The sequence below is a fragment of the Pelophylax lessonae genome (genome assembly GCF_965119305.1).
Source record: "Pelophylax lessonae genome assembly, chromosome: 7".
Lineage (NCBI taxonomy): Eukaryota > Metazoa > Chordata > Amphibia > Anura > Ranidae > Pelophylax > Pelophylax lessonae.
The window spans coordinates 273,726,251-273,752,691 of NC_138774.1; the positions used below are offsets into that span (position 1 = coordinate 273,726,251).

At 43.9% G+C, this 26,441-nt stretch overlaps 1 protein-coding gene across 1 annotated transcript in view; it reads left to right on the forward strand.

Annotated features, from left to right (window-relative positions):
* Positions 1-26,441, forward strand: part of PTPA (protein phosphatase 2 phosphatase activator) — a 206,325-nt gene that overhangs the window by 66,642 nt on the left and 113,242 nt on the right. Inside the window, exons 4-5 of the mRNA XM_082263098.1 lie at positions 18,438-18,563; positions 20,588-20,705. Of these exons, the coding sequence (XP_082119224.1) occupies positions 18,438-18,563; positions 20,588-20,705 (244 nt within the window). The remainder of the gene's footprint in view (positions 1-18,437; positions 18,564-20,587; positions 20,706-26,441) is intronic.

Here is a 26,441-nt window from a genome sequence, read left to right on the forward strand (position 1 = left end):
TGATGAAGGGGACCTTTTTTGGAGCACTGAAACATGTTGGATACTATTTGGACTGTCCCCCTGACTTTTATTGGGATACAGTTCCATCTGGACCTCTCAGTGGTGTGGTTTCCAATTTTGTTACATTACATTAGAAGCCAAAGAGACCGTGGAGATCCTCTGGGGTGTCGAAGCTTCCTGTCCAGGAACCAGATCGTTCACATCAATATCCATACATTAGGATAACCTTATGCTTATTGAGGCCACCCGATGGCAAATGATGCAGTACAGTGAAAAAAAAAATACACACATACACACACACTATTACCAAAAGTATTAGGGCGCATGAACTTTAGTGTGTATCCAGCTTAAGACTGGGAAGCCATTATACAACTTTCTTTGGATTTTTTCCTTTAGATTTACCAAAACCATGTAATGGGAGGTCAAACCTAAACCCTTTCAATTTTGTATGTAATTAGACAGGCTGTTGCACTACATAGTTGAAGGTAAATCTAAAGAAAATCTAACAACAAAAGTTGTATAGTGTGTATCCAGCTTTAGTCCGTAGGGTTCAATATTGAGTTGGCCCACCCTTTGCAGCTATAACCGCTTCGACTCTTCTGCAAAGGCTGCCCACAAGGTTTAGGAGTGTGTCTATGGGATTGTTTGACCATTCTTCCAGAAGCATATTTGTGAGGTCAGGCACTGATGTGGATAAGAAGGCCTGGCTCGCAGTCTCCACTCTAATTCATCCCAAAGGTGTTCTGTTAGGTTGAGGTCAGTTCCTCCACCCCAAACTCGCTCATCTATGTCTTTATGTACTGCTTGAGTACTGGTCCAAAACATTTGGTGAAGGGGGGGTTTATGGAGTGGGGTTATTTTTCAGGGGTTGGGCTTGGCCCCTCATGCCTCATTTCCACTGAGCTGTACGGTTCAGAACGGTACACCTTGATCAGGCTTGCGTTTCCACCGCCAACAGTACCCTTAAATGAGGCCGTAAAGTGATCAACGTCACTTGATGGCGTGGTGGTAGGCGATTATAGACCAATCAGCGTTCTGCAGTGTAGCTCCACCCTGTTGGTAGGGTACCATTGTGCTTGGTACCCCAACGAAAGGGCCTCAAAAAAGTGGTTCGGTTCGGAATTAGGGTACCATTCACAACTTTTTTGACAATGGAAATGGCAAAATTGCGTACCAAACTGTACCGATCAGTGGAATTGCGGTATTAGTTCCACTGAAGGGAATTATTAAGGTGTCAGCATACCAAGACATTTTGGACAATTTCATGCTCCCAACTGGGATTAGTTTGGCGATGGCCCCTTCCTGTTCCAACATGACTGCCCACCTGTGCACAAAGCAAGGTCCATAAAGACATGGATGAGCGAATTTGGGGTGGAGGAACGGTCTGCTCAGAGTCCTGATCCCAACCCGATAGAACACCTTTGGGATGAATTAGAGCGGAGACTGCGAGCCAGGTCTTCTCGTCTAAAATCAGTGCCTGACCTCACAAATTCGCTTCTGGAAGAATGGTCAAACATTCCCATAGACACACTCCTAAACCTTGTAGACAGCCTTCCCAGAAGAGTTGAAACTGTTATAACTGCAAAGGATGGGCCAACTCAATATTGAACCCTATGGACTAAGACTGGGATGTCATTAAACTGGAATGCCATTAAATGCATCTGAAACTCAGGAAAATTGCGGTAAAAATGCATAGGTGTTTTTACTGCGATTTTGCTACAGAGCAGTGTGAAAGATCCGTAACGCCAACTATGACTTCAGTTGAAGGCCATGATCAGGTAAGTATATTTACCCCATAATTGCTCCATTTCCCCCCCCCCCCTTTCTTTCCCACAGTTTTTTTTTTTTTTTTCTTTTTTTCTTTTTTTTGTACTTTAGTGCACAATTTGTTTCAGGTAGGTCTTGTAAAATCTGTCCTTGTACTAGGCAGGGCAATCGGGTTGGGGGGAGTTAATAATCTGGTACAGATTTGTTCTCGATTGAAATCTTCGGTGAGGTGTTACATGTGCTGCGCCGATTTAATTTACTGAATTGATTGAAAAATTTCCAAAAAAGTACTAGGAAACGATAAAAATAGCGTGTGCCTTTTTTTTTTTTTAATGTGCAGATGAGTTATACGTTATGTAACTGCTCCTCCGTGTATTGCTGCTAAGCTAGCATCTTCAATGACCAATTATTCTCTTTTGCCAGTCTTTACAACAATCACCCTGTTCCTCCGCTTCCTCCTACCCCCTGATTGCTTTCCTACATAATGGTCTGCGGTGTTCAGGTGGCCAATCTAGTCAGGTAGGACATTGTGCTGACGGAGCGAGCGGTCCCCCTCGGCCCGTGACCCCGGCTACACAGGACATACAGCCTGATGCTTCCGTTGCAATATTAATTTAGCCGGACAAAGGGATGCCGCTTGAGCTTCCACACATCGCTTTTCAAAGAGACCCAGACACCAACGATGCTGTGTGTCTCTTTAATTATGTATTAGGCTGCCTGGGCTGGCAGCTGGGGCCTGCTCGCTAGATACGGCTCTGCTGTTTTTAATCCCTTTAAAAAGCAGTGGAGAGCAATGGATGCGTGACTGTTCCTCCCCTCCCCCCCCCCCCCCCATCCTCCTCCTCCTCCTCCTCCTCCTCTCCATCGCCTGAGCCTAGAGGTACAGCCATCCCCTGGCAGCTATTACTCAGCCAGCCTCTGCTCTGTAAGAGGAATGGAAGAGCCAGTTTGCCTGTAATGAGCTGCCTATAGCTGGGAGGCTGCTGGCCATGTAAATCACCAGTATTGTTTAACACAAGCATCTATTCCTTCTTTTAATTCTTAATTACAATTCGAAGCTGCAGCACCCACAGCTGAATCTTTTGGCATGAGCTGGGATAGGTTTGTTATAGTTATTGGTGGGAATTATTAACTGCCATGGCTAGGGAGCCCCTGAATTCTGACCACTGCGTGGTCCTTCTGTAGAACAAACGTGACCTAAACCCGAGCGGGAGGTAAGTCGAACTTGCTTGTCTCTCTAGGGTAAAGTTAAAAAGAAATGAGCAATTTTAAAAGATAAGCCTGCATTTGTTCAAAAGAAAAATGGAGATGTGTAGTAGGGGGCTGATATGCCACCAGACTAGCCTTTTTCAACCAGGTTACCTCCTGGGTTCTTCAGGGGTGCCTTGGCAAAATGGCTAAAAATGGCAACAAAGTGCCACAGGTTTTTAAATTGTAGAATTACAACTCTGGGCAATGTGCTGGTCAAGCCACTGGCACCCTGACAACCCTGGGCACTGTGTGGGTCAAGCCACTGTCACCCTGACAACCCTAAGCACTGTGCGGGTCAATCCACTGGCACCCCGACAACCCTGGGCACTGCAGGTCAAGCCGCTGGCACCCTGACAACCCTGGGCGCTGTGCGGGTCAAGCCGCTGGCACCCTAAACACTGTGCGGGTCAAGCCGCTGGCACCCTGACAACCCTGGGCACTGTGGGGGTGAAGCCACTGGCACCCTGACGACCCAGGGCACTGTTTGGGTCAAGCCACTGGTACCCTGACAACCCTGGGCACTATGCGGGTCAAGCCACTGGCACCCGGACTACCCTGGGCCCTGTGGGGGTCAAGCCACTGGCACCCTGGGCACTGTGCGGGTCAAGCCACTGGCACCCTGACAACCCTGGGCACTGTGCGGGCCAAGCCACTGGCACCCTGACAACCCTGGGCACTGTGCGGGTCAAGCCACTGGCACCCTGACAACCAGTGACATTACTGGTTGATAAGGAGAATGACGGGTGCTTGCACAGCATCCTTATTTACTCCTCCTTATCCCTTCTCCATCAGCACTGGGGTCACATTCGCAAATAGAAGAAGAGAAACTGAGGGAGAAGAGAAACCCTAGAATACTATTCTGTACCAGTTTGCAATAGTGGAGGAATAAATCACTTCTAATGTTGGATGGCCCATGTGTATGGATGTTGCTGCGTTTATGTAAAAGTATTAGTTTTGGGGTTTTTTTTTTACATTTTAGAATGGGGTGCCTCCAAGATTGTGCAGAATTGTTAAGGGTGCCACAACCGAAAAAAAGGTTGAGAAACCTTGCACCAGACTATAATTGTAAACTATAACTGTTCGTAGCAGAAATCTCTCTTCCAACTACCTGTGTGGGATGAGTGTGGTGCTTGTATTTGCGGTGCTCCTGATACAAACGCAAGGGGGCAAGCCGTATACTGTGAGAGGACGAAGGGGTTGTTGTCTGTCAACTGGCTTGCAGTGAATACAGGAAGGCTAACACAGACTTTGCTCTCATAGTATGCCATCTGCCCATTGTGAAGCTTTCTTTGTCCAATCTCAGACACGCTAAAGGATGCAGACGCTGTGCCAGCCCCACCCAGGCTGGGCAGTCAGATGAGGGATTTGGGCTGTGAACAGGTGCTCTTGTAATGTTATAGCTTTGAAACGTATTGGGGGAGATTTACTAAAACTGGTGCACATAGAATCTGGTACAGCTGCGCATAATAACCAATCGGCTTCTAGGTTTTATTGTCAAGCTGAAGTTAGAATCTGGTGCAGCTGTGCATGGTAGCGAATCAGCTTCTGAGTGCTCCAGTTTTAGTAAATCCACCCCACTGCTTATTTTATTATTTATTACAGGTACCACATACCTATGATGAAAATGATAGACCCTTCATTTCTCTGTAAGTGGGCAAACTTACAAAAACTGCAGGGGATCAAATAATTATTTTCCCCCACTGTATGGTGTTCTTAGGGTTATAGGAACCCCTGCCTACCTTACCATTGGGATGTTCATTATCTATCGGACACCTACTTGAAAAGGCTGTATTTATGGTTTTATATACTAGTACCTACCTTCGTTGGGATATGATTAGGCGTATATAGGTCTACATACTTACTTCTGGCCAGAGTTTTTACAACTCCTTAATAGCCAAACACGTATACATCTTTCCACTCTATTGTGGCTCTATAGGTGTATCCTAAGTGGTGGGTCCTGGCAGGTGTATTACAATTACTGAAATGTAACAAACAATGTGGCGCTACTTCTAAAAACATCCAAAAATGACTGGACTGGAAAGTCTATATAGTGTCCTAAGCCGCCAGGAAAGGTGCAAAGCTGTGAATCCGGGAAACCACCACCAGACACCGTGTTCACACCGCCTCTTACCAGATTGGGATGATCCCTATAACGGAGATCCAATGCGCCCAAATCTTAAGAAAGCACAAGGCGATCCTCCTCCCGATGCACCAGGATTCAGAAATTCAACCATGGATTGGTGTGGGACAAAGAATAGAACACATAGCGCAGACCGTAATACTTTTATTCATAGCAAATAAGGATTAAGAACACTTACAATATGCAGATAAAAACGAGCATTTCAGCAAATTCCTAGTGCTCCTCTCCGTATGTCCCGCTATGCTCCACAGACCACCCAAAAGATGGCCGCCGCATCTCCTCCGTGTAGGCGTGCGTGACCGTGAGCCCCGCCCGACGTACGTTTCGTCGTAAGCAGACGCCGTCCAGGAGCGTGGTCTCACGGCACTCTTCGCTATAAATAGCGATGGAGGAGGGTGGGAATCCTTGTAATGATACTGGAAACCGGATGCAGACACATGCGTTCCACAGCCCGGAAGTCGCAAGCGACCGGATGTAGAACGGATAACCGGAAGTGGGAATATATATATATATATATATATATATATATATATATATATATATATATATATATATATATAATTTGTTATACAATTACTAGATTGGTTCTTTTCCTACCATTATAGTTACACATGTTTAAGCAAACCATTGGGGACTGGGTTACCCCTGTATTGCCATTTATGATGGACACTTTTGAGGAATGACTAGAGGAGCTTCTGAAGAAGCTTTAAGATGAAGAAACATGTAGAGATTGCACTGTAGCCCATATTTATTTGGTTATCCATACCTCCAGTGGTTACCATAGGGAGTCCTCAAACCCTTTTTGACACCTACGGTTGGGTTTGGGTAATTGTAAATTCTCAGTGATTTTAATATTGTTGTATGTATGGATTGTATTATATATATTGTTAGATTTTTGATATGTATGATAATCAATGCATTTTCTTTTTAAGTATGTCTTATCTGTGCCCAAAGTCCATTTTTTGTCCTAGATTCCATTTCCAGCATAATGTATGGGATGTGGCACATAGCTTTATATTTTTACCCATATACAGTCTTTGGTACCACCCCGCATTAGTGTATACTCTTAATACAAATTCTCTTTCATTCTTGGGGTCATAGTCGGCATTTTTCTTCCTCCAAACAAGGCAGGTTGAATGCCAAAGAGCTACATTTTTTGTCTCCTCTGACCACAGCACTTTCTCCCAATCCTTTTCTGAATTATTTAGATCAGGGGTTGTCAAACTATGGCCCTTCAGTTGTTCAGGAACTACAATTCCCATCATGCCTCGTCCATGTCTGAGAATGTCAAGAGTTTTACAATGCCTCATGGGATGTGTAGTTCTGCAACAGCTGGAGGGCCGTAGTTTGAGGATCGCTGAGTTAGATGTTTATTGGCATGACTATACATGTGCCTTCTTGAGTAGAGGGACTCTCCTTGTTTGAAGGTAGAAAAATGCTGACTTTGACCCTAAGTACACCATCCCTACGGTCAGGCATGAAGTGGAAACATGATGCTTTGGGGCGGTTTCTCTGCTAAAAGTACAGACCAACTTTGCAACATTGAGGTGCCGATGGATGGGGCCATGTATTGTAAATTCTTGGATGAGAACCTTCTTCCCTCAGCCAGAACACTGAAGATGGTTCATGGATGGGTCTTCCAGCATGACAATGACCCAAAACATACCGCCAAGGTAACAGAGAAGAAGCACATTAAGGTCATGAAGTGGCATAGCCAGTCTCCAGACCTTAATCCTATAGTAAATGTATGGAGGGAGCTGAAACTTTGAGTTGCCAAGCGACCGCCAAGAAACCTTAAGGATTTAAAGCAGAGCTCCAGTGTATATGGTTCTATTGTGCATGTTTTTTGTATATGTTTTTTTATCTTGGTGTTCTAAATAAAAGATGGACTTTACAAAATTATAATATACTCGATAAGTACCTAATAAAGTCCCAATCATTAAGGGAATTATTTTTGGTATTCCCTACAAATGGAAGTTACTATGCAGCAGAGTTATACAAAAAGCTTATTCTTCAAATGTGCATTTGGCCTATGGAGGAAGCGGAGGGAAAACACCTCAATTGGTCAGGTAACATCCACCTGGCTGATTGCCGTGTTTCCCAAGAAGGTTCAGTCAGGGGCATGTGAGCTGGGGGTCTGGAGGACATATCGTTGTTGCCTGATCCAATTGTATCCAGCCCAAATTGAGCAAACACTTTTGTCTGTTGGCATGTTTTTTTAGGTTTTTCAGGTCTGTTTACCTACAGCAAAGTCACAATACAGTTAGGTGTGATAACCTAGCCCATCCCTTACTAGTGATATCACTGTCACATCCCCTGTGATGTCACCGTTTCCTGATAAAGAAGGTCAACAATGCCCTATTATTACAAATCAGTTAAATACCCACAGAAAGTTAATGGTGGGAGGGAGTGTGTTTTTGGTAATTAGGGTAATTTGGGTATTGGAATGCTGATTTGCTTTGCATGTGTCTAGTGATGGGGTGGACTGCTGTTTCCTCATTAAATGTATTTCCACTGGGAAGAATGTGTATTGCTAGCCTCTAATGTTTGTGGATTGAGAAAATTGGGTGTTTCTATAAAGTATCTGTACTCCAACCCTGCTGATTAGCAAAGGTGTGGGCTCTTATGTATGACCTGTTGCTAAAATGAAGTGGCTATTGATATCTCCCAAAAATGAAAGACAAAAAGATCTCTATAGTTGGGATGTAAAACTCTGCAGAACTTGCCAGTTGATCTGTGTCTCCTCACTCTTCTACCCTCTGTACAGGAAGATTTTACATCAAAATATATCTTCCTGAGCAATAAGACTGCCGCCAACCAATAGGTTCTCAATACTGTCTCCTAGGAGGGTAGAATTGATCTGAATATTGGAGGAATGATGGAAATCACAATTGCTCATATTGGACTGTTTGTGGTCATTCCATTGGTCAGAGTTTCTCAACTAGGGCTCCTCCGGAGGTTGCTAGAGCAATTTCTGCCTCTCAGATAAGTTCCCACTGACATTGATCTTTTTTAGCTTTCTGTAAGGGGGGTAATTCTTCCCAATGACCACAGATGTAAGGAGCTTTCCTGCTTAGCCATCATACTAATGTATCATGAGTTGTAAATATAGCAAGTTCTAGCAGGGGTTCCCTGAGACTGGAAAATGATTTAAAGGGTTCCTCTGTGTTGAAAAGGTTGAGAGAGGCTGCCATAGATACTCAAATATAACATAAGTTGCCGCGCTAAACAATCAAAATAATAAAAATTGTGAAAACAGTCATATATATATATATATATATATAACATCTCATATTAAAGCTCTTTCACACTAAGGCGTTTGAAAACTGTCCATAAAACGCTGAGCGCTTTTGCAGTGCTTTTGAGGCACTTGTCGGGTGCTTTTGAGGCTCAAAAACTGCTTCAAGAACCATTTTGAAGCGCTTTTGAGGCCCTTCTTATTTATTTCAATGCGCTTTTTTAGCACTCCAAACATGCTCCCAGGGTCATCTTACTGAATGGGTACGCTGGGCAGTTGCCAGCCGCAGCCAAGCATTAGTCCCGATTCCCGTGTGCATCCCACCGCCGAACTTAGCAGGTGGCAAGCGCCTGTCGGCCCTGCGCTGCTGTCAGGCCACTTGGACCGAGGAGAGGGAGCCCACAACTGCAGGAATGCCTGTCCACCTCCACGGGAACAGGTGCACACAGGACAGTCGAGACTGTCTCCTGCCCGTGTGTGTGTTCACCGGACCTAGCCGCCGAACTTGGAAGCTGTCATCAGCTTGGCACTGCTGCACCAATAAATATCGCCTTATCGGTCATTTGCATTTTTATTTTCGTGGGTGATTGTGTAGGCGGGGCCCCAGTGCATTGCATTGCCCGGGCCCTTTAATGCTCTTAAGATGGCACTGCATGCTCCAAAGATGCTGCTTGCAGGATTTGGAAAAAGATTTCCGTGAGCTTTTCAGGTGCTTTTTTTAGCGCCTCAGTGTGAAAGGGCTCTAAGTCTCCAAACACAAAAAACAATGTCTCCTTGAAGTGAATATCCATTTGAGTAAACAAATAATTTGTGGAATTTTCTCCCAGGTGCACCTCCACCTTGAATCATGTGAAGTGCTTGCTTACCAGAGATCTAGACTCCAAATTATAAGAGTCTAGACAAGCCTTAGTGATACAGAAGATCTATTTGGTTCCCTCCTTTTTAGGCTGAATAGGATGGTGTCATGGCTGACAATGAAAATTGCTCTAACTGTAGCTTGGGCCTCCGCTTGTCACCGGTCTCCAGGAAATGCCACCACTTCCGCTGCCACAACTCTAGGGCGGAGAGCAAGTGACAACATTCCACATGTAACATGGCGCCCAGTTCTTTTTTTGCAATCCTAATGAGGTCTCTAAACCTTACCATATAGTAATTTCTAGGAGAGGTTCCGTGAGACTGGAAAGTTATTTCAAGGGTTTCTCTGTGTTGAAAAGGTTGAGAAAGGATGCCATAGATCATGGGTGTCCAACCTTTTGGCTTCTCTGGGCCACATTGAGTGTAGAGAAATTTTCTCGGGCCGCATATAAAAGATATACTATAGTTTAGGAAGATAAGCAATAAAATGCCACCGCACCCTTCCCGCGCCGCCGCGTCCCCCGCCCCCTCAGTACTAATCTAACACAACTAGAGGACGATCAAATGAAATGGAATCAGTATACAGAGGTTTACTTCTTCTGAGAGATATTAAAGGAACACTGTAACCACCATGCCCACTTCAGTGAATTGAAGTGGTGATGGTGGGAGGAGTCAGAAACACTGCACATGCTGGGATATTTACAGTTATGTGCTGGGGGATAGTTGCACTCCTAGCACATATGACTTAGACAGCCAGAAAATCTCATGTCCTTATTTAAACATGTATGAACAAGGACATGACATATTATGACAAAACACAACTAGTTATTGAAAAACATATTGCAACAATTTACACACGCTAATACACATACCTTTTCTACTTATTTTGTAGACTGCTGGCGGGTACTGCTGGTGGAAGCAGCGGCTGCAGTAGAGAGCAGAGCCACTGCTTCCTGTATGCATTTCATATCACTCCGCCTGTGACAGAGCTGGAACTATACAGGAAGCTGCGGCTCTGTCACTGACTGCAGACATCCTAAGTCTCCCGCAGCAGCCGGGAGATCGCACGGCACTTGCAGCCCAGTGCGTGCCCATCCAATGCAGCTTCACCAGTGCGTGCCCATCCAATGCAGCCTTACCAGTGCATGTCCATCCAATGCAGCCTGATCAGTGCATGCCCATCTAATGTAGCCTCACCAGTGCAAGCCCACCCAATGCAGTCTGCAATGAAGAGAGAGGAGAGCCGCTGGATGACACAGAACGGGGAACTCCTGCTTACCCGGCGGCCACTGTCATACGAAGTCCTGCCTCCTGGACCGGCTCCTATGATAGACGTCACCAATGTGCTGTCTATCACAGGAGCCAGTCCAGGAGGCAGGGATTTGTATGACAGCGGCCGCCGGGTAAGTAGGAGATCCCCCCTCTGTTTGTAATCCGGTGGCGCTCACCTCCCCTCCAAGGTGGCCTCTGTCTACAGGTAGTTGGAAAACGCTGTGCCCGTGCCCCCAACTCAACTTCCTTCCTCCCCAGCAAAAGAAAAAAATTTTTCAGGGGGCATAGGGCCGTATTGCCTGCGGGTTGGACATGCCTGCCATAGATACTCAAATACCAAATCTGGAAGAGCAAGTAGAGTGTCCTTGGAGAAGGGGCAACAACCTATCAATCAATCAAGCAATCAAGCTTAAACATGGTCCCTGAGTTTTACATGGTGGTCAGTTGTGGGGGCACAATCTAACTGTCAGAAGATCTTTTACACAACAATGTCCTAATCCGGCACAATGGGATGATCCAAGCATTCCAGTTTTATCCTTTATTTGGGGGTGAGGGGGAGCAGTTATTTTCCCAGGTTCGATAAATGAAGGGTGCCTGGTTCCATACCCACATATAATTCTCCTCAAAACTCATGTTCACATAAAGGCCAAGGTCAGACAGACACTTTTAATGCTTTCAGTTGGTTAACTAGCGTTTCCCCTAACGGACACTATTGTTTACACATCTTATTGGCTTTTATAAGACCCAGGAGACTCTAAGTAGCATGAAAGATGACATAGACACTGCAAACGAAGACTTCCAGAAAGTCCATAGGGTCACAGTGTAGCAAACGTGGCAGAATGACAGCGGAATGAAACTCTGATCATAAGTGTAAGATTGTGTCTAGATTCACACGGACGCAATCTGCTGTCTCTCACTTCTCAAATCATTGCAGTTCTTCAAAACAGGCTGGCATATGAATTTCCCAAAAATCTGTGTTAACGAAAATCCATTGTGGTGTTACATAGGTACTATCCTGTGTTCCTCATTCTCACTAGAGCCCAAGCATTAACCACTTCTGGACCAGAAGATTTTCCCCCTTAATGACCAGGCTATTTTTGGCAATTCGGCACTGCGTTACCTTAACGGACAATTGCGCGGTCATGCGACACTCTACCCAAATTAAATTGATGTCCATTTTTTCCCACAAATAGAGCTTTCTTTTGGTGGTATTTGATCACCTGTGCGATTTTTTATTTTTCGCGCTATAAACAAGAAAAGAGCGACTATTCTGGAAAAAAATATATATATATTTTTAACTTTCTGCTATGCAACATTCCCCAAAAAAATTTTTTAAAATGAAAATTTTTTAACATTTTTAGGCCAATCTGTTTTCTGCTACATATTTTTGGTAAAAATTGCAATAAGTGTATTTTAAATGGTTTGCGCAAAAGTTATCGTGTCTACTAACTACGGGACAGATCAAACCCCTAACTTACATTTTTGACACCTTTTGGGGGGACCAGTGACAATACTACAGTAATCAGTGCTAAAAATATGAACTGTTACTGTACTAACTGGCAGGGAAGGGGTTAACACTGTGGGTGTTTAAGGGGTTAAATGTGAGCCTAGGGGAGTGATTCTAACTGTGGGGGGGGGGCCTGGCTTGTGAAATGATCATAGAGACATGTGATCCTATAGGATTACAGGAGCTCTGTGATCATTCCAGGGAGAAGAACGGTCAGCTGTGTTTACAATAGCTGACCATCCTTCTCTCTCATCGGGGGAACGATTGCAGGTGCCAGACGGCAATCGGTGCCGCCTGCCCCGTGCATCATAGTCCCTGCTGCTGAGTGGAGGGCGGGAGCACCCGCTCACCCCCTAGCTGCAGGCGTGTGACTGACGTAGCCCTACGTCGGTTTGCGCAGGAGGGCCAGCCTGCTACAGTATATCTGTGGCCGGCAGTCCGGAAACGGTAATATACATTGCCATGCATTTTCCTTTTTTTTTTTTTTTTTTTTTTCCACCGTTTTTATTTGGTTTCCAAGGTAGAGTACTAATATAACAGTACAATCCTATCATAATCAGAATCAACTGTGGGTATTGGATAGTGTATGTGGAGGTTTTCCATTTACTTACATAGGTAGTCAGGTTGAAAAAGTCCATTTAGTTCAGTGATGGCGAACCTTGGCACCCCAGATGTTTTGGAACTAATTTTCCCATGATGCTCAACTACACTGCAGAGTGCATGAGCATCATGGGAAATGTAGTTCCAAAACATCTGGGGTGTAAAGGTTCACCATCACTGATCTAGTTTAACCAATAAAAGGGGAAAAAAAAAAATCTAACAATCTTGTATACAGAATCCTGTACTCACAGTTGATCCAGAGGAAGGCAAAAAAAAAAAAAAAAATAAACCGCAAAACATGATCCAATTTTCTCCAGCGGGGGAGAAAATTAATTCCTGATCCCCCGAGAGGCAATCCGATATTCCTTGGATCAATTAATGGTGTTGTAAAGGTAGAAGATGTTTTTATCTTGATGCATTCTTTGCATTAAGATAAAAAGCCTTCTGTGTGCAACAGCGTCCCTCGCACTTACCTGAGGTCTCTCTCTGTCCAGCGATTGTCCATGACTGTCTCAGCAGGCCGAGATTCTAATTCCTGATTGGCTGAGGCACAGCAGTGGCACCATTGGCTCCTGCTACTGTCACTCAAAAGTCAGCTAGCCAATCAGGGAAGAAAGGGGTTGGTGCTCTGTGTCTGAATGGAAAAGAGCTGAGGCTGTCAATCAGCTGGAGATTCCTCCCATGTCACCTTTTTTTCTCTTGGTGTCAGGAAAACTTGTCTTGCTGATTGCAAAGGAACGAAGCAGAAAAAAGAAATGGCACTGGATTGAGACAAGTATACACTATAGAGACATATGCTTTGTTCATTTTTCATGTCTGATGCCTACAACCACTTGTTTTACTGTGGCAGGTCGGCGAAACAACATACCTGTACATTGCTTTGTATAACAGATCCTGGGGGCTGGCGCGCTCCGTCGGAGGCACGCACACACGCCGATTGACCAGAGGGGGAGCCAATCAGTGGGTCCGGTGGATGCGATGTCGGCCGACCACCCGCGAACGCTGCCCATGGAGACATCGGCGCTTTGCCGATGTAAACAAGGCAGACTGCTGTTCTGTCGAGGATCCTCTGTTCCTCCTCTTTTGGCCCCTTACACATGATACTCCTGTTTGAGCATCTCCTTTTTCTGCCGTAAATTTCAGGCGTAATTGTCTTATTGAAATGCCTGCATTTTCGCGCACTCGCGTGCATTTTTGCGCATATGCGGTCGCGCAAATTTGCGTCTTTTTGCGCAAATGTATTCTCACGTTGTTGTAAAATATGCAAATTTGCATTTTTCAGATCAGCAGTATGTTCCTGTGTGTTCATTTGTTCGCAATCGTGCGCATTAGGCGTAAATTACTGTCCAAAAATGAAGATTTTTCAATTTTGTTCTTACTGAAGAATGCACGGCGCTCATTTACGCGCCTGTGTGCATAGGCACATTACAATGAATGGGCGGTATTTTAGCTAAGAAAAAAAAAAAGCTGTACTGGAGCTTTTTTAAGCTGCAGTGTGCAAGAGGCCTTAGGAACGCAGGTCCCTGTGTTCATCCAGTGAGTACAGCCCCCATACAGTTAGAAAGCACCCCCTAGGAGCACACTTAACCCTTTGATTGCCCCTGGTGTTGACTCCTTCCCTACCAGCGTCATTAGTACATATTTTTGGCACTGATTACTGTATTCGTGTCACTGGTCCCCCCAAAAGTGTAAAAAATGTCAGTTAGGTGTCCGATCTGTCCACCGCAATGTCACAGTCCCGCCACAAATCGCTGATCACCGCCAATACTAGTAAAAAAGAAATAAATAAAAATTACATAAATCTATCTCCTAGTTTGTAGATGCGATAACTTTTGCGCAAACCAATCAATATACACTGATTGGGATTTTTTTTTTTTTTACACAAAATAAGTAGCAGAATACATATTGGCCTAAATTGATGAAAAATTTTGATTTTATTTTTAAATGTTTTTTTATTGGGAAAGTTTTTTTTGTTTTTTTTATAGAAGAAAGTAAAAAAAACATTTTTTTTTTTTTTTTTCCCAGAATTGTTGCTTTTTTTGTTTATAGCACAAAAAAAATAAAACCGCAGAGGGGATCAAATACTACCAAAAGAAAGCTCTATTTGTGGGTAAAAAAGGATATCAATTTTTTTCAGTACAGAGTTGCACGACCGTGCAATTGTCAGTTAAAATAATGCAGTGCTGTATCGGAAAAAAATGGCCTGTTCATTAGGGGGTAATATATTGTTAATGGAGAGTAAGGGGCTCCTTGGCAGTCAGAGAGCCGGTCTCGGCTTAGTTTTTTTGGTTTGTGTTGGCTGGGGAAAAATAGTCATCAGGTTTTTCGCAATGTGTTTTGGAAACCTTGTGGCAAGTTTTTTTTGATCAATCAAAGATTAATTGTCTACCAATGTTGCCTAAATTTTTTTATGGATCGTGACTCTGTATGTGAACCTGTTTTTGGTTTCAGCTAAACATAGGTTTGTTTTTCTCTAGGCCTTGGTTACAGTTTGCTTGGCTGCCGTAAGGCCATGCTTTTCATTTTTGTGATTCTGACTTGAACTGACTTAATTGGCAAACTACAAGTTAACATGCTCAAAGTGCAGCATACACGATGTTTTGCATTGTTTGGAACAGGCTGTTTTGAAAATAATGAATTTTCAGGCACTCGTGTTTTTCTCTGTACTGAAAAATGTACGATAATTGAGAAAAATGAATGACGTTGCATCTGGAGGGAATAAGCCTTAAAGTGTTACTAAACCCACAATAGTTAAATTTGTATATACAGTAAAGCATGCCTGTTATACTCCCTGTGGAACCTAAGGGGTTAATCCTCTGCATTGTGTAAAACAGTGGTTCTCAATTCCGGTCCTCGGGACCCACTAACAGGCCAGATTTTAAGTATTACCTTGGGGGATGCAGACTAGAATACTGCAATCACTGAGCAGCAAATTAGATCACCTGTGATGCAATTTAGTTATCTTGCAAACCTGGCCTGTTGGTGGGTCCCGAGGACCGGAGTTGAGAACCACTGGTGTAAAAAGGCTGTTTGATCCTGTCTTCTCTGATCCTCCCCTTCTTCAAAAGTCCACAAACCATCTCCTGATAGAACAAAAGCTTGGGGACAAGCAGCACATGCTCAGTTTGGTGTGTATTGCTAGAGAGTTTTTTTTTTTTTTTTTCTTAAGAGTGCATGTGACCAGCACAGGGCCAAACAGCACTCTCCAGACATAGGGTCATGCAGCCTTATAGGACAGTCAGAATAGAATGAAAACTCCCCCTAAAAGCTTTAAACAGAAACTAATAGAAGTCACAAGACTGTGATACACTGCTGATGGTAAAAGGTATTTAGCAGTTTATATTTACTAAAATAATTGTATTTCCATGTTCTGTGTACTGTGGGAGACCAGATATAGTGAATGCAGGCTCCTAAGGAAACCAGATACAGTGCATGCAGGCTCCTGGGGAGACCGGATATAGTGAATGCAGGCTCCTGGGGAGACCAGATATAGTGAATGCAGGCTCTCAGGGAGACCAGATATAGTGACTGCAGGCTCCTGGGGAGACCAGATATAGTGAATGCAGGCTCCTGGGGAGACCAAATATAGTGAATGCAGGCTCTCGGGGAGACCAGATATAGTGAATGCAGGCTCCTGGGGAGACCAGATATAGTGAATGCAGGCTATTGGGTTTAATAACACTTTATTTCTTCTTGTACTACAAAAACGATAATAAAATGCTAATGCTCCTAAATGCTTCTATAAAAGCTACAAAAACGCTACTAGAAGCTGTCACAAAATTGCTATTAGCATTTTTCATCTAGCGTTTTTTTTTTTTTTTTCTAGCTTTTTGTAAGCTTATGAAAAACGCTTGTGTGCATGGAGCCTGAAGTGGACTACACAAAGTGGACAATTGCTTTGTGAATCCTCGACTTAACTTAATGCTGCCCACGCTATAGCGGAAAGACTGCTACAGCGCAGGCCTAAATTGCCGGGATGGCGTTCATGTGGGTCCTCCTATGCACGGCCCGCATGACTTGCTCTGTGATCAGCGAGTCAATGAGACTTGGCTGATCACAGATCGGAGTAAAAAGCCAGTCCCGGCCCCTTACCACTTGATCGGCTGTCAGCCAATGATAGCTGATCACTTGATGTAATCAGAGCCGGAAATCGTCTTTTTTTTTTTTTTTCCTCTCACTGATAGCGTGAGGAGAAGAAAAAAGCTTCTTACCGTCTGGAGTAAACAGGACATCTGTCCCGCACACTCCACACCCACTTCTGCTAAGCAGTGCCCACCAGTGCCACCTACCAGTGCATATCAGCACTGCTAAGCAGTGCCCTCCAGCCCTCCAGTGCCACCTTTCAATGCCCACCAATGTCTCATCAGTGCCACCTATCTGTGCCCATTAGTGCCACCTATCAGTAACAATTAGTACCACCTTTTCAGAGCCACCTATCAGTACCAATTAGTGCCACCTACCCATGCCGCTTCAGTGCCCACCAGTGCCGCCCCATCAGCGCACATCAATGAAGGAGAAACTTTACCGGTTTGCAAAATTTTATAACAACCTATGAAAATTTTTATCTATTTATTTTTTTTCCAAAATTTTCGATTTCCTTTTTTTTCTTTTTTTTTTTTTGTTTAGCAATAAAATAAAAACCCCAGTAGTGATTAAATGCCACCAAAAGAAAGCTCTATTTGTGTGAAAAAAAATTATAAAAGATTTTCATGTGTGTATAGTGTAGCATGACCGCGCAATTGTCATTCAAAGATTGACCGCGCTGAAAGCTGAAAATTGGCCTGGGCAGGAAGGGGGTGAAGGTGTCGCGTATGCAAGTGGTTAGCCTTTACATTTGCACTAGGGCACACTCTTCTGCATTGAAAGCTGAGGTTGGACCAATTGAAAGCTGTTACTGTATGCCCAAGAATTTTCCACTCTTCTCCTTTGATTTTCAGATCAACATTTCTCAAGCCGGGTGATGCTAGCAGTTCAAATTTCAAGCCATGTATGGTCAGCATTACTCTATTAACTATTATAAAAAGTTGTGGCTGTACATAACCAAATATCATTGTAGTCACAGACCTTACGCCATTGCATGTGTAAAAAATTCAGTTCTAAGGTTGCGTTGCCCAAAGCAGCCAATCGAGTATTTTTTTACTTTTCTAGCACAAAAACAATTCTTTTATTTGGTATTCTACCCTTCTGTATACCCATAGACTTGGCCGCAGTATTCCAACATAACGACCCCCAAAATATCTCCAGGATGGCCACTGCCTTGCTAAAGAAGCTGAAGGTAAAGGTGATGGACTGGCCAAGCATGTCTCCAGACCTAAACCCTATTGAGCATCTGTGGGGCGTCCTCAAACAGAAGGTGGAGGAGTGCAAGGTCTCAAACATCCGCCAACTCAGTGATGTCGTCATGGAGTAGTAGAAGAGGACTCCAGTGGCAACCTGTGAAGCTCTGGTGAACTCCATGCCCAAGAGGGTTAAGGCAGTGCTGGAAAATAATGGTGGCCACACAAAATATTGACACTTTTGGACATTTTCACTTAGGGGTGTACTCACTTTTGTTGCCAGTGGTTTAGACATTATTGGCTGTGTGTTGAGTTAATTTGAGGGGACAGCAAATTTACACTGTTATACAAGCTGTACACTCACTACTTTACATTGTAGCAAAGTGTCATTTCTTCAATGTTGTCACATGAAAAGATGCAATAAAATTGTTTACAAAAATGTAAGGGGTGTACTAACTTTTGTTGGATACTGTATCTGTGTAGCTTAGCTGGTATTACTGGCAAAGTACTGAGTATGTTTTTGGCACACAGGCAGTTGAGAAATTGATGGCCTTGCTGGACACATTGGATCGCTGGATTGACGAGACGCCCCCTGTTGACCAACCATCGCGTTTCGGGAACAAGGCATTTCGTACTTGGTACGGGAAGCTGGATCAGGTAGGTTTCATCCAGAACTGACTAGACAGTGAGTGACTTGTTAGAATAGTTTTTACCTTTTTATGTATTAGTGTCTGCATAATTGCAAGTGAGACCAGAGAGTATATTCAGGGCAGACACAAATCATGAACACTTACCTAGGTGGATGCAGCATTGGTCCGATGCTGCATCTGTCCCCCGGTGTCCCTACACTGAGAACCGAACGATCGAACACCGCTGATCGCTCAGTTCTCACAGCTCTCTGCTCTGCCCCCTGCTCGCTTAATGGATCACTAAGCTGTAGAGGGGGTGGGAGAGGCTGGCTCTCAGCGGCTCACTGAGAGGCTGAGCTTGGTGTCGGTCCAGGGATCTAGGTGGATCCCGACTCCGTGGTCGTGATAACGAGGAGCATGGCCCCAACTTTGTGATGTCAGCAGACAGTGGACTTCAGCCCGCTCTCTCTGCTGAGAACTAGTCAAAGGGGTGCAAAACGAACTGCACTCCTGTGATCCATAGGAGAAATACAGACAAATGAGCTTTGGTTGCACTTCTTTAGGTCTCCCAGGTCATTGCTAAGTGAGGCCTAGTCATTACTGCTCACCTCCACCATCACAGGAGTGAGCTCTCAAAGCTGAGCTCAGAGCTACTGCATCATGAGAGAAAGGTTATGTGAGGGGGTTTGAATTGGAGAAAAAGCTCTCTCCTGGGATGGTGGAAGTGAGCAGTGATGACTTGGCTTTACTTAGCAATGTCCTGGGAGTATTCTAGTCAGGGTTTAGTGTAAATGGCCTACACCTATATGAAGGGCATTATTCAACTTTAGTCAGAGCTGCAGAGTTTGTTTTTATCTACAATCTCCAGTTACCTGCATAGGCATTTTTTTTTTTGTAAAGGTGAACTAACCCTTTAAGATTAAATCAATGAAAAATCCAACATTGAGAGCAATGGTTCCTGGGGTCCTTAATACCTGTAAACAGGGCCGCTGATAGGGGGGGGGGGGGGGCCACCAGTCCTTCTGTAGGGGGCCCAGGCACACAGGGGGGCCCCAACAGCACGGGGAATTGGTGCAGAGGGGCAGTTACAGAAGGAAGCCCTGTGCGGCTCAATGCAGCAGCTGAAAGCCAGTTTCTCCCACTCCTGCCAGCTCTCAGCTACCGCAGGGAGAGACACAGGGCATCGCTCCTGACACTCCCTGTGCCTTCCTCTGATTTCCCCCACCCTCTCCCCCTGTGCCCCCCTGTCACTGTGCCACCCCCCCCCCCCCCCGCAGCGCTGCAGGCTTCCCTGCCCTGTAAAAAAAATAACAAATTGTAAAGAAAAAAAAAACTATTAAACATTGTAATAATTTAACTTAAACAAATTGTCAAGTAAAATAAATTGTAAGCATTTTGTAAATTTTTTTAAAATAAATTATTTTTATTTATTTTTAAATGTAAAAAACAATTAAAAAGGGCTAATTAACACAAGTTTACTGTTATGTTTGTGTCCGCTAATAACAATTTAAGAGTATTTTTAGCGAAAATATTGATTTTAATTTAAGCGAATTGTAAAATAAATGTAAACATTTTTAACATTAAAAAAATAAATAAATAAATATATATATATATATATATATATATATATATATATATATATATATATATATATATATATATATATATATCTATATCATTTTAAATTTATTTTTTAATGTATTTTTTTTTTTTTAATTAAACAATTAAAAAGGGCTAATTCACATAAGTTCACTGTTATGTTTGTGTCCACTAATAATGATTTTAGTGTATTTTTTTATTGAAAATATTGTCTTGATATATTCGGGCCCTGCCATGTAGGCTGTATTGGGCCCCGTGATTTCTAACAGCAGTAAAAAAGTGTTAGTTGTTTAGGAAAGATTGGAATATTAGTTATGGGTGGACTGACCCTTGAATGTTCTAATTCAGTACACTGTAGCTGTAAAAGATGCACGCTTGTCGTACGCACAGCAGTCTTCATTGCTCCAGCAGAGAAAACCACAAACATGCTTGACACCCGGGTTTTGTTCACAGGAAGCCGAGAATCTCGTTTCCACGGTGATCCCTTCTCAGCTAAGCGCGGCAGCGCCGGAGGTGGCTGTGTATTTAAAGGAGTCTGTGGGCAACTCTACCCGGATTGACTATGGCACAGGTAATGGAGAAAATGGTGCACCTACTGAACATCATAGAAGACAAATGATTTGTCATTTCAAAAAACACGTCAATACGTTCAATCACATGTGTTTTTTAGATATGTGTGCGCCAATTTTCATTGCCTAGCTTGACATCTCACGTAAATTTAGTTCAGCTGTTGTGTTTTTTTTTTTTTTTGCTACTCACTTTGGAATCCGCTTTTAAAGAGTCAAAAGAGAGATATGAGTAAGAATTCTGGTTACATGGCTTGTATGCTAAACCTGTGCTTCAACGTTGAGTCACTGATTCTGAATAAAATGCAGATGAGAGTTCTGACTTGCCTAAATGCTTGTGCCAGGTCAGTGAGTCAGGCGTAACCAACGGGGGGGGGGGGGGGGGGGGGGTTACATGATCACCAGGCAAATAGCATTTTCAGGAGGAATTCAGCATTAGCTGTCTCTGCATTTCACTAATGGCATGTTTGATCTTAAAGAAGAACAGCTTGGCTCTCAGCATGCAATTACATTTCCCACAATGCATTTTACAAATACACCACTAACTGACTTACATGCCTTTTGAATGACTGACTGTCTAGTTTTACGGTAACAGGTTAATCTCCCTGAAAGTGATTTTACTGGGCTGAGTCACCCACAGGCTTTTTGTGGGATTCCAGCAGCAGGATCTCCTCGTCTGTTCTTATCAAGGGTGAGCATTTTGTGGGGCGCCCATTTCTTTTGCTCGCTTAAAGTGATTAAGGCCCCTTTTCACACAAGCGGACTGTTCAGATCCACCTGTCTGTTTTTCAGGCGGATCTGAACCGATGCCCCATGCATCCCTATGGGGCAACGGATGTCAGCGGAGACATGTCTGCTGACATCCGATCCGTCTAATCCGGGCGGATGAAACCCTATTTTCCATCCGTCTTGCGGATCGGATTGGATGAGAACGGACAGACGGTTCGTTCTCATCCGATTCCCCCATAGAGAAGAATGGGGACCTGAGAGCTCTGTCTCCGCACACAGCGTGGAGACAGAGCTGCCATCTGCCTGCTCAGCCGCCGACGGACTACCGGGTGTGAAAGGGGCTTAAGTCTTGTTTTTTTGTTTTTTTTAAATAACAAGCATGTAATACTTACCTCCTCTGGCAGTTGGTTTTGCACAGGGCCAGAGGAGGGTCCCTCCTTCCTGCTCCTGGCCCCTCCTTCCTATCGAGTGCCCCCACAGCCAGCAGCTTGCTATGAGGACACCCAAGCTGCAGCTCAGTGTGTCCATTTAGACACGGAGCTGCTGTTCTGCCCCGCCCCCTCTCTCTCCTGATTGGCTCACTGGCTGCTTTGATTGACAGCCATGGGAGCCAATGGCGCCGCGTCTGTGTCTCAGCCAATCAGAAAGGAGAATCCCCGGCGGACGAGGGACTCGTGGACATCGCTGGACAGAGAGGGGGCACAGGTAAGTGTTAGGGGGTGCTGGGGAGGCTGCTACACACAGAAGGCTTTTTATCTTAATGCATCGAATGTATTAAGATTAAAAACCTTCCTGCCTTTTTTACCTTTTTATAGTCCTATACACTAAATTTAGTGTATAGTCCTCACACTTGTTCTCAGGGTGACAAAAAATTGTGGATCCAAAGAAATATGTAGACTGTAGAAAAAGGAGAAGACATACAGACCATAGAGTGAAATTAGTGTTAATTTCATAGACGAAAACAATTTTTATCACTGGCCTTTTTACAGTCATGAAAACGAAAAGTACACCACATTTTTTGTTCACTGACGAAAACCTATGACAAATATCAATTCAGTTTTCGGAAAAAGAAAAAAAAGTGAGGTGAGTGCTTGCTCCCCCATCAAGCAAGCCAGTACGTAATGTCCTTACTATTTAGCAGTTAGCACTGTGCAGCATTACAGGCCTCCTCACACGACCATCCAGAGCAGCACTGTGCATTACAGGCCACCCGATGAAAGTCCCACTCCCGATTCGCGACCATCCAGAGCAGAGCACGGTGAGTGTGTGCATTAGACCTCCTCTGACCACTAACCTACAGAGCAGTGTGCATTACAGGCCTCCCCTCAGACATGAGACCACCATCCAGCACTGTGCAGCATTACAGGCCTCCTCAGACCACTGTCCCAGAGCACTGTGCATTACATGCCTCTCCTCAGACCTGAGACCACCATCCAGCACTTTGTAACATTACATGCCTCCTCAGACCACCGTCCAGAGCACTGCGTCGCATTACAGGCCTCCTCAGACCACTGTTCAAAGCACTGTGCAGCATTTAAGGCCTCTCAGACCACCATCCCAGATTACAATGCAGTACAGGCCTTACCTTCGGACCACCATCCAGAGCACTGTGCAGCATTACAGGCCTCTCAGACCACCGTCCCAGGGCACTGTGCATTACAGGCCTCCCAGACCACCGTCCCAGAGCACTGTGTGCATTACAAGCCTCCTCAGACTGTCCAGAGCACTGTGTGCAACGCATTACAGGCCTCCTCCTCAGACTGTCTATGACCAGAGCACTGTGTGCATTACAGGCCTCCTCAGACTGTCCAGAGCACTGTGTGCAACGCATTACAGGCCTCCTCCTCAGACTGTCTATGACCAGAGCACTGTGTGCATTACAGGCCTCCTCAGACCCCCATCCAGAGCACTGTGTGCCTTCTCAGACCATCCACAGTGGCTAAATCTGTGGCTGTGAGTTAGTTCAAACCCTAATACCATAAATAACATATTAGATTTTTTTTTTTTTTTAATCCAAGAGTATAAAGTGAATTTGGAAATTGTAGAGAAATGCTTAAATCATACAATTTAAAGTGATTGTAAAGTTTCCTTTTTAAAAAATAAATAAATAACAAACATGTTATACTTGCCTCCTCTGTGCAGTTGGTTTTGCACCAAGCAGCCTGGATCCTCCTTTTCTCGTATCCCTCATTGCTGCTCCTGGACCCTCCCTCTTGTCAAGTGCCCCAACAGTAAGCAGCTTGCTATGGTGGCACCCGAAAAGAGCTGCAGCTCTGTGTATCCATTCAGACACGGAGCTGCAGTTCGGCCCCACCCCTCTCTCTCCTGATTGGCTAACTGACTTTGATTAACAGCCACGGGTGCCAATGGCGCCGCGGCTGTGTCTTGGCCAATCAGGAGGGAGAGTCCCGGATGGCTGAGGGACTCGTAGACATTGCTGGACAAAGATGGGGCTCAGGTAAGTATTTGGGGTGCTGGGGAGGCTTCTACACCCAGAATGTTTTTTTATCTTAATGCATAGAATGCATTAAGATAAAAAACCTTCTGACTTTACAACGCCTTTAACTAAATCCATTCGATTTTAGATGATTAAAAATGCGTTTTAGTAGATTAAAATGTACTGGAGATTTTAGTCGACTAAATACAACTATATCTAAAACAATTGCAGATGACTTAAATGCAATTAAAACTAAAATGCTATTTTAGTCAAAAGACTATGACTAAAACTAAATCGAACTTTTCTGCCAAAATAACACTGTAATGCAGTAGTTTTATTGAATCATAATATGGAAAAAGCTGGGTACAAAACTATTGAATGGTGGTTTATGCAGCTTACATTGTTGAGTTTGCTTATTGCCATATGGATGTGATATGACACAACCTTTCTTCAGTGCTCGTTGGGAATATAGCTGTCTCCATGAAGAATCTTAGGTGGTCACTCTTGATTTCTTCCAGATGTCTAGTCCTAGATTCCCTTAGGGAATGTGCTGATGGTCTTCAACAACCTTTCCCAAACTTTCAACACAGAGGAACCCTTGAAATATTTTTCTGGTCTCGGGGAACCCCTGATTAAATTTACTAGACGTACAACCCATGATACATTGTGTGATTGTCAGTGGGAAGAATGTTCCTTACACTTGTGGTCATCACGAAGAATGATCCCCTTAGAGAAAGCTAAAAAGATCAATAGTGTCAGTGGAATTTATCTGAGAGGTAGAAATTGCTCAAGGAACCTCTAGCAACCTCTGGAGGAACCCTAGGGTTTCATGTAATTCTTTGGTCTACAACAACTTACAAAGCTATCCACAACTCAGCCCCCAACTATATCACTAACCTTGTCTCCAAATTGTTCTCTTTATTCCTCCCAGTACCTCCTGCTCATCCTCCCAGTACCTCCTGCTCTCTATCTCCCTCGTCCCCTCCTCCAATGCTCGACTCCAGGACTTTTCCTGAGCCTCTCCCATCTTCTGGAACTCCCTACCCCAATCTAGCCAACGGTCTCTTACTCTGTCCACTTTTAGGCAATCCCCAGAAATCCTCTTTGGAGCAGCCTATCCTGCTTCCACCTAGAAACTGTATTTTATTTATTTTTAACATCAGCTCATATCCCGCAGTTATTTCCTTTTTATATCTCTTGATCCCCCTTTTAGATTGTAAGCTGTAACAACCAGGGCCCTCTGATTCCTCCTGTATTAAAAATGGTATTTTAACGGTATTGTTGCCTTCATGTTGTAAAGTGCTGCAGAAACTGATGGCCATTTATACATTCGGTATAATAATACAGTAAACCCCCCTCCATTGCGGGGGTTACGTTCCGGACCCAGCCGCGAAAGTGAAAATCCGCAAAATAGAAAAACCCTATTAAAATGCATTGTAGGCATGTTTTTTTACTGTCACTGTACGTGTAAAAGCATTTTAAGGTCTTTAAACACACTTTTAAAACAATAGAAACTCATTTAAACACATAAAAGATACTTAGAGACATAGCAAGAGCTATGGAAAACACAAAAATATTTCATTTTTAATGATTTATATAGTAAAATAACATTACAAAAAAAAATGCAATATACCGGGACCGCAAAAACTGAACCACGATGGAGCGGGGGTTTACTGTAATGGTCTTCGGAGACTTAAAGCGAAGTTCCACCCTAAAAATGATTTTTGGCTCGTCCGTTTGCTTTAAAGTACCTGAAAAAGAATTGTATAATGCCAATTTTTTTTTTCTTTTCACTTACCTTGTTTTTAATGCAAATATACCTACCTTACTTCCTCTTCCTCCCTCTGCGGACATGGCCAGCTACGTCACTTCCTCCTTCGCATTGCGTCCTGGGAGTTGAGCATCATCAATCTCAGGATGCAATGGGAACAGCCGGCCGCTATTCAGAATGCCGATCGCAATCTACAGCGCATGCGCGAGATTGTGATCGGCTTTCTGGGTAGCCAGTTCCAGGAAGAAGGACACAGCGGGGGACACATCGGCTTCAGACGCCCACTACGGAGATGGCTGCTCTCTGCAATCAATTTTAAAGGTAAGTATTTATCTTTATTTCTTTACTGTAATGACCTGTAACGTGGGGTTAGTGTTAGGGTAATTAGGTATAGATTAGGATTAGGGGGGTACTTTTATCTCAAAAAGTTGTATGTGGCCGGAACTCCTCTTTCTTCAGTTTTTTTTTTTTTCAAGACTGGATGATGTTTGCAGAGGTACCCATGGTACAGTGAATGTTCTGTGTCAATGACATTTATAGATGCTGGTAAGAAAGGTCCCGGATACAAATCCTTCTTCTTTGTGCAAGAAAAATTTTAATAAATACCAATATGTCTGCAAATATCTTTGCCCAGTCTTTTTGAAAAACTGTATCAGCTCACACTGACTCGTATTGCAGAGGGTGGGGGTCTGATAGGTTAAAAAGTGCAGATTATTGAGTGCACAGGTCAAATTCCGATGTCCATTGGATTGCACAGTCATATGTGGACACACTGCACATCTGCTTCACCAGGAAAGTGGTATT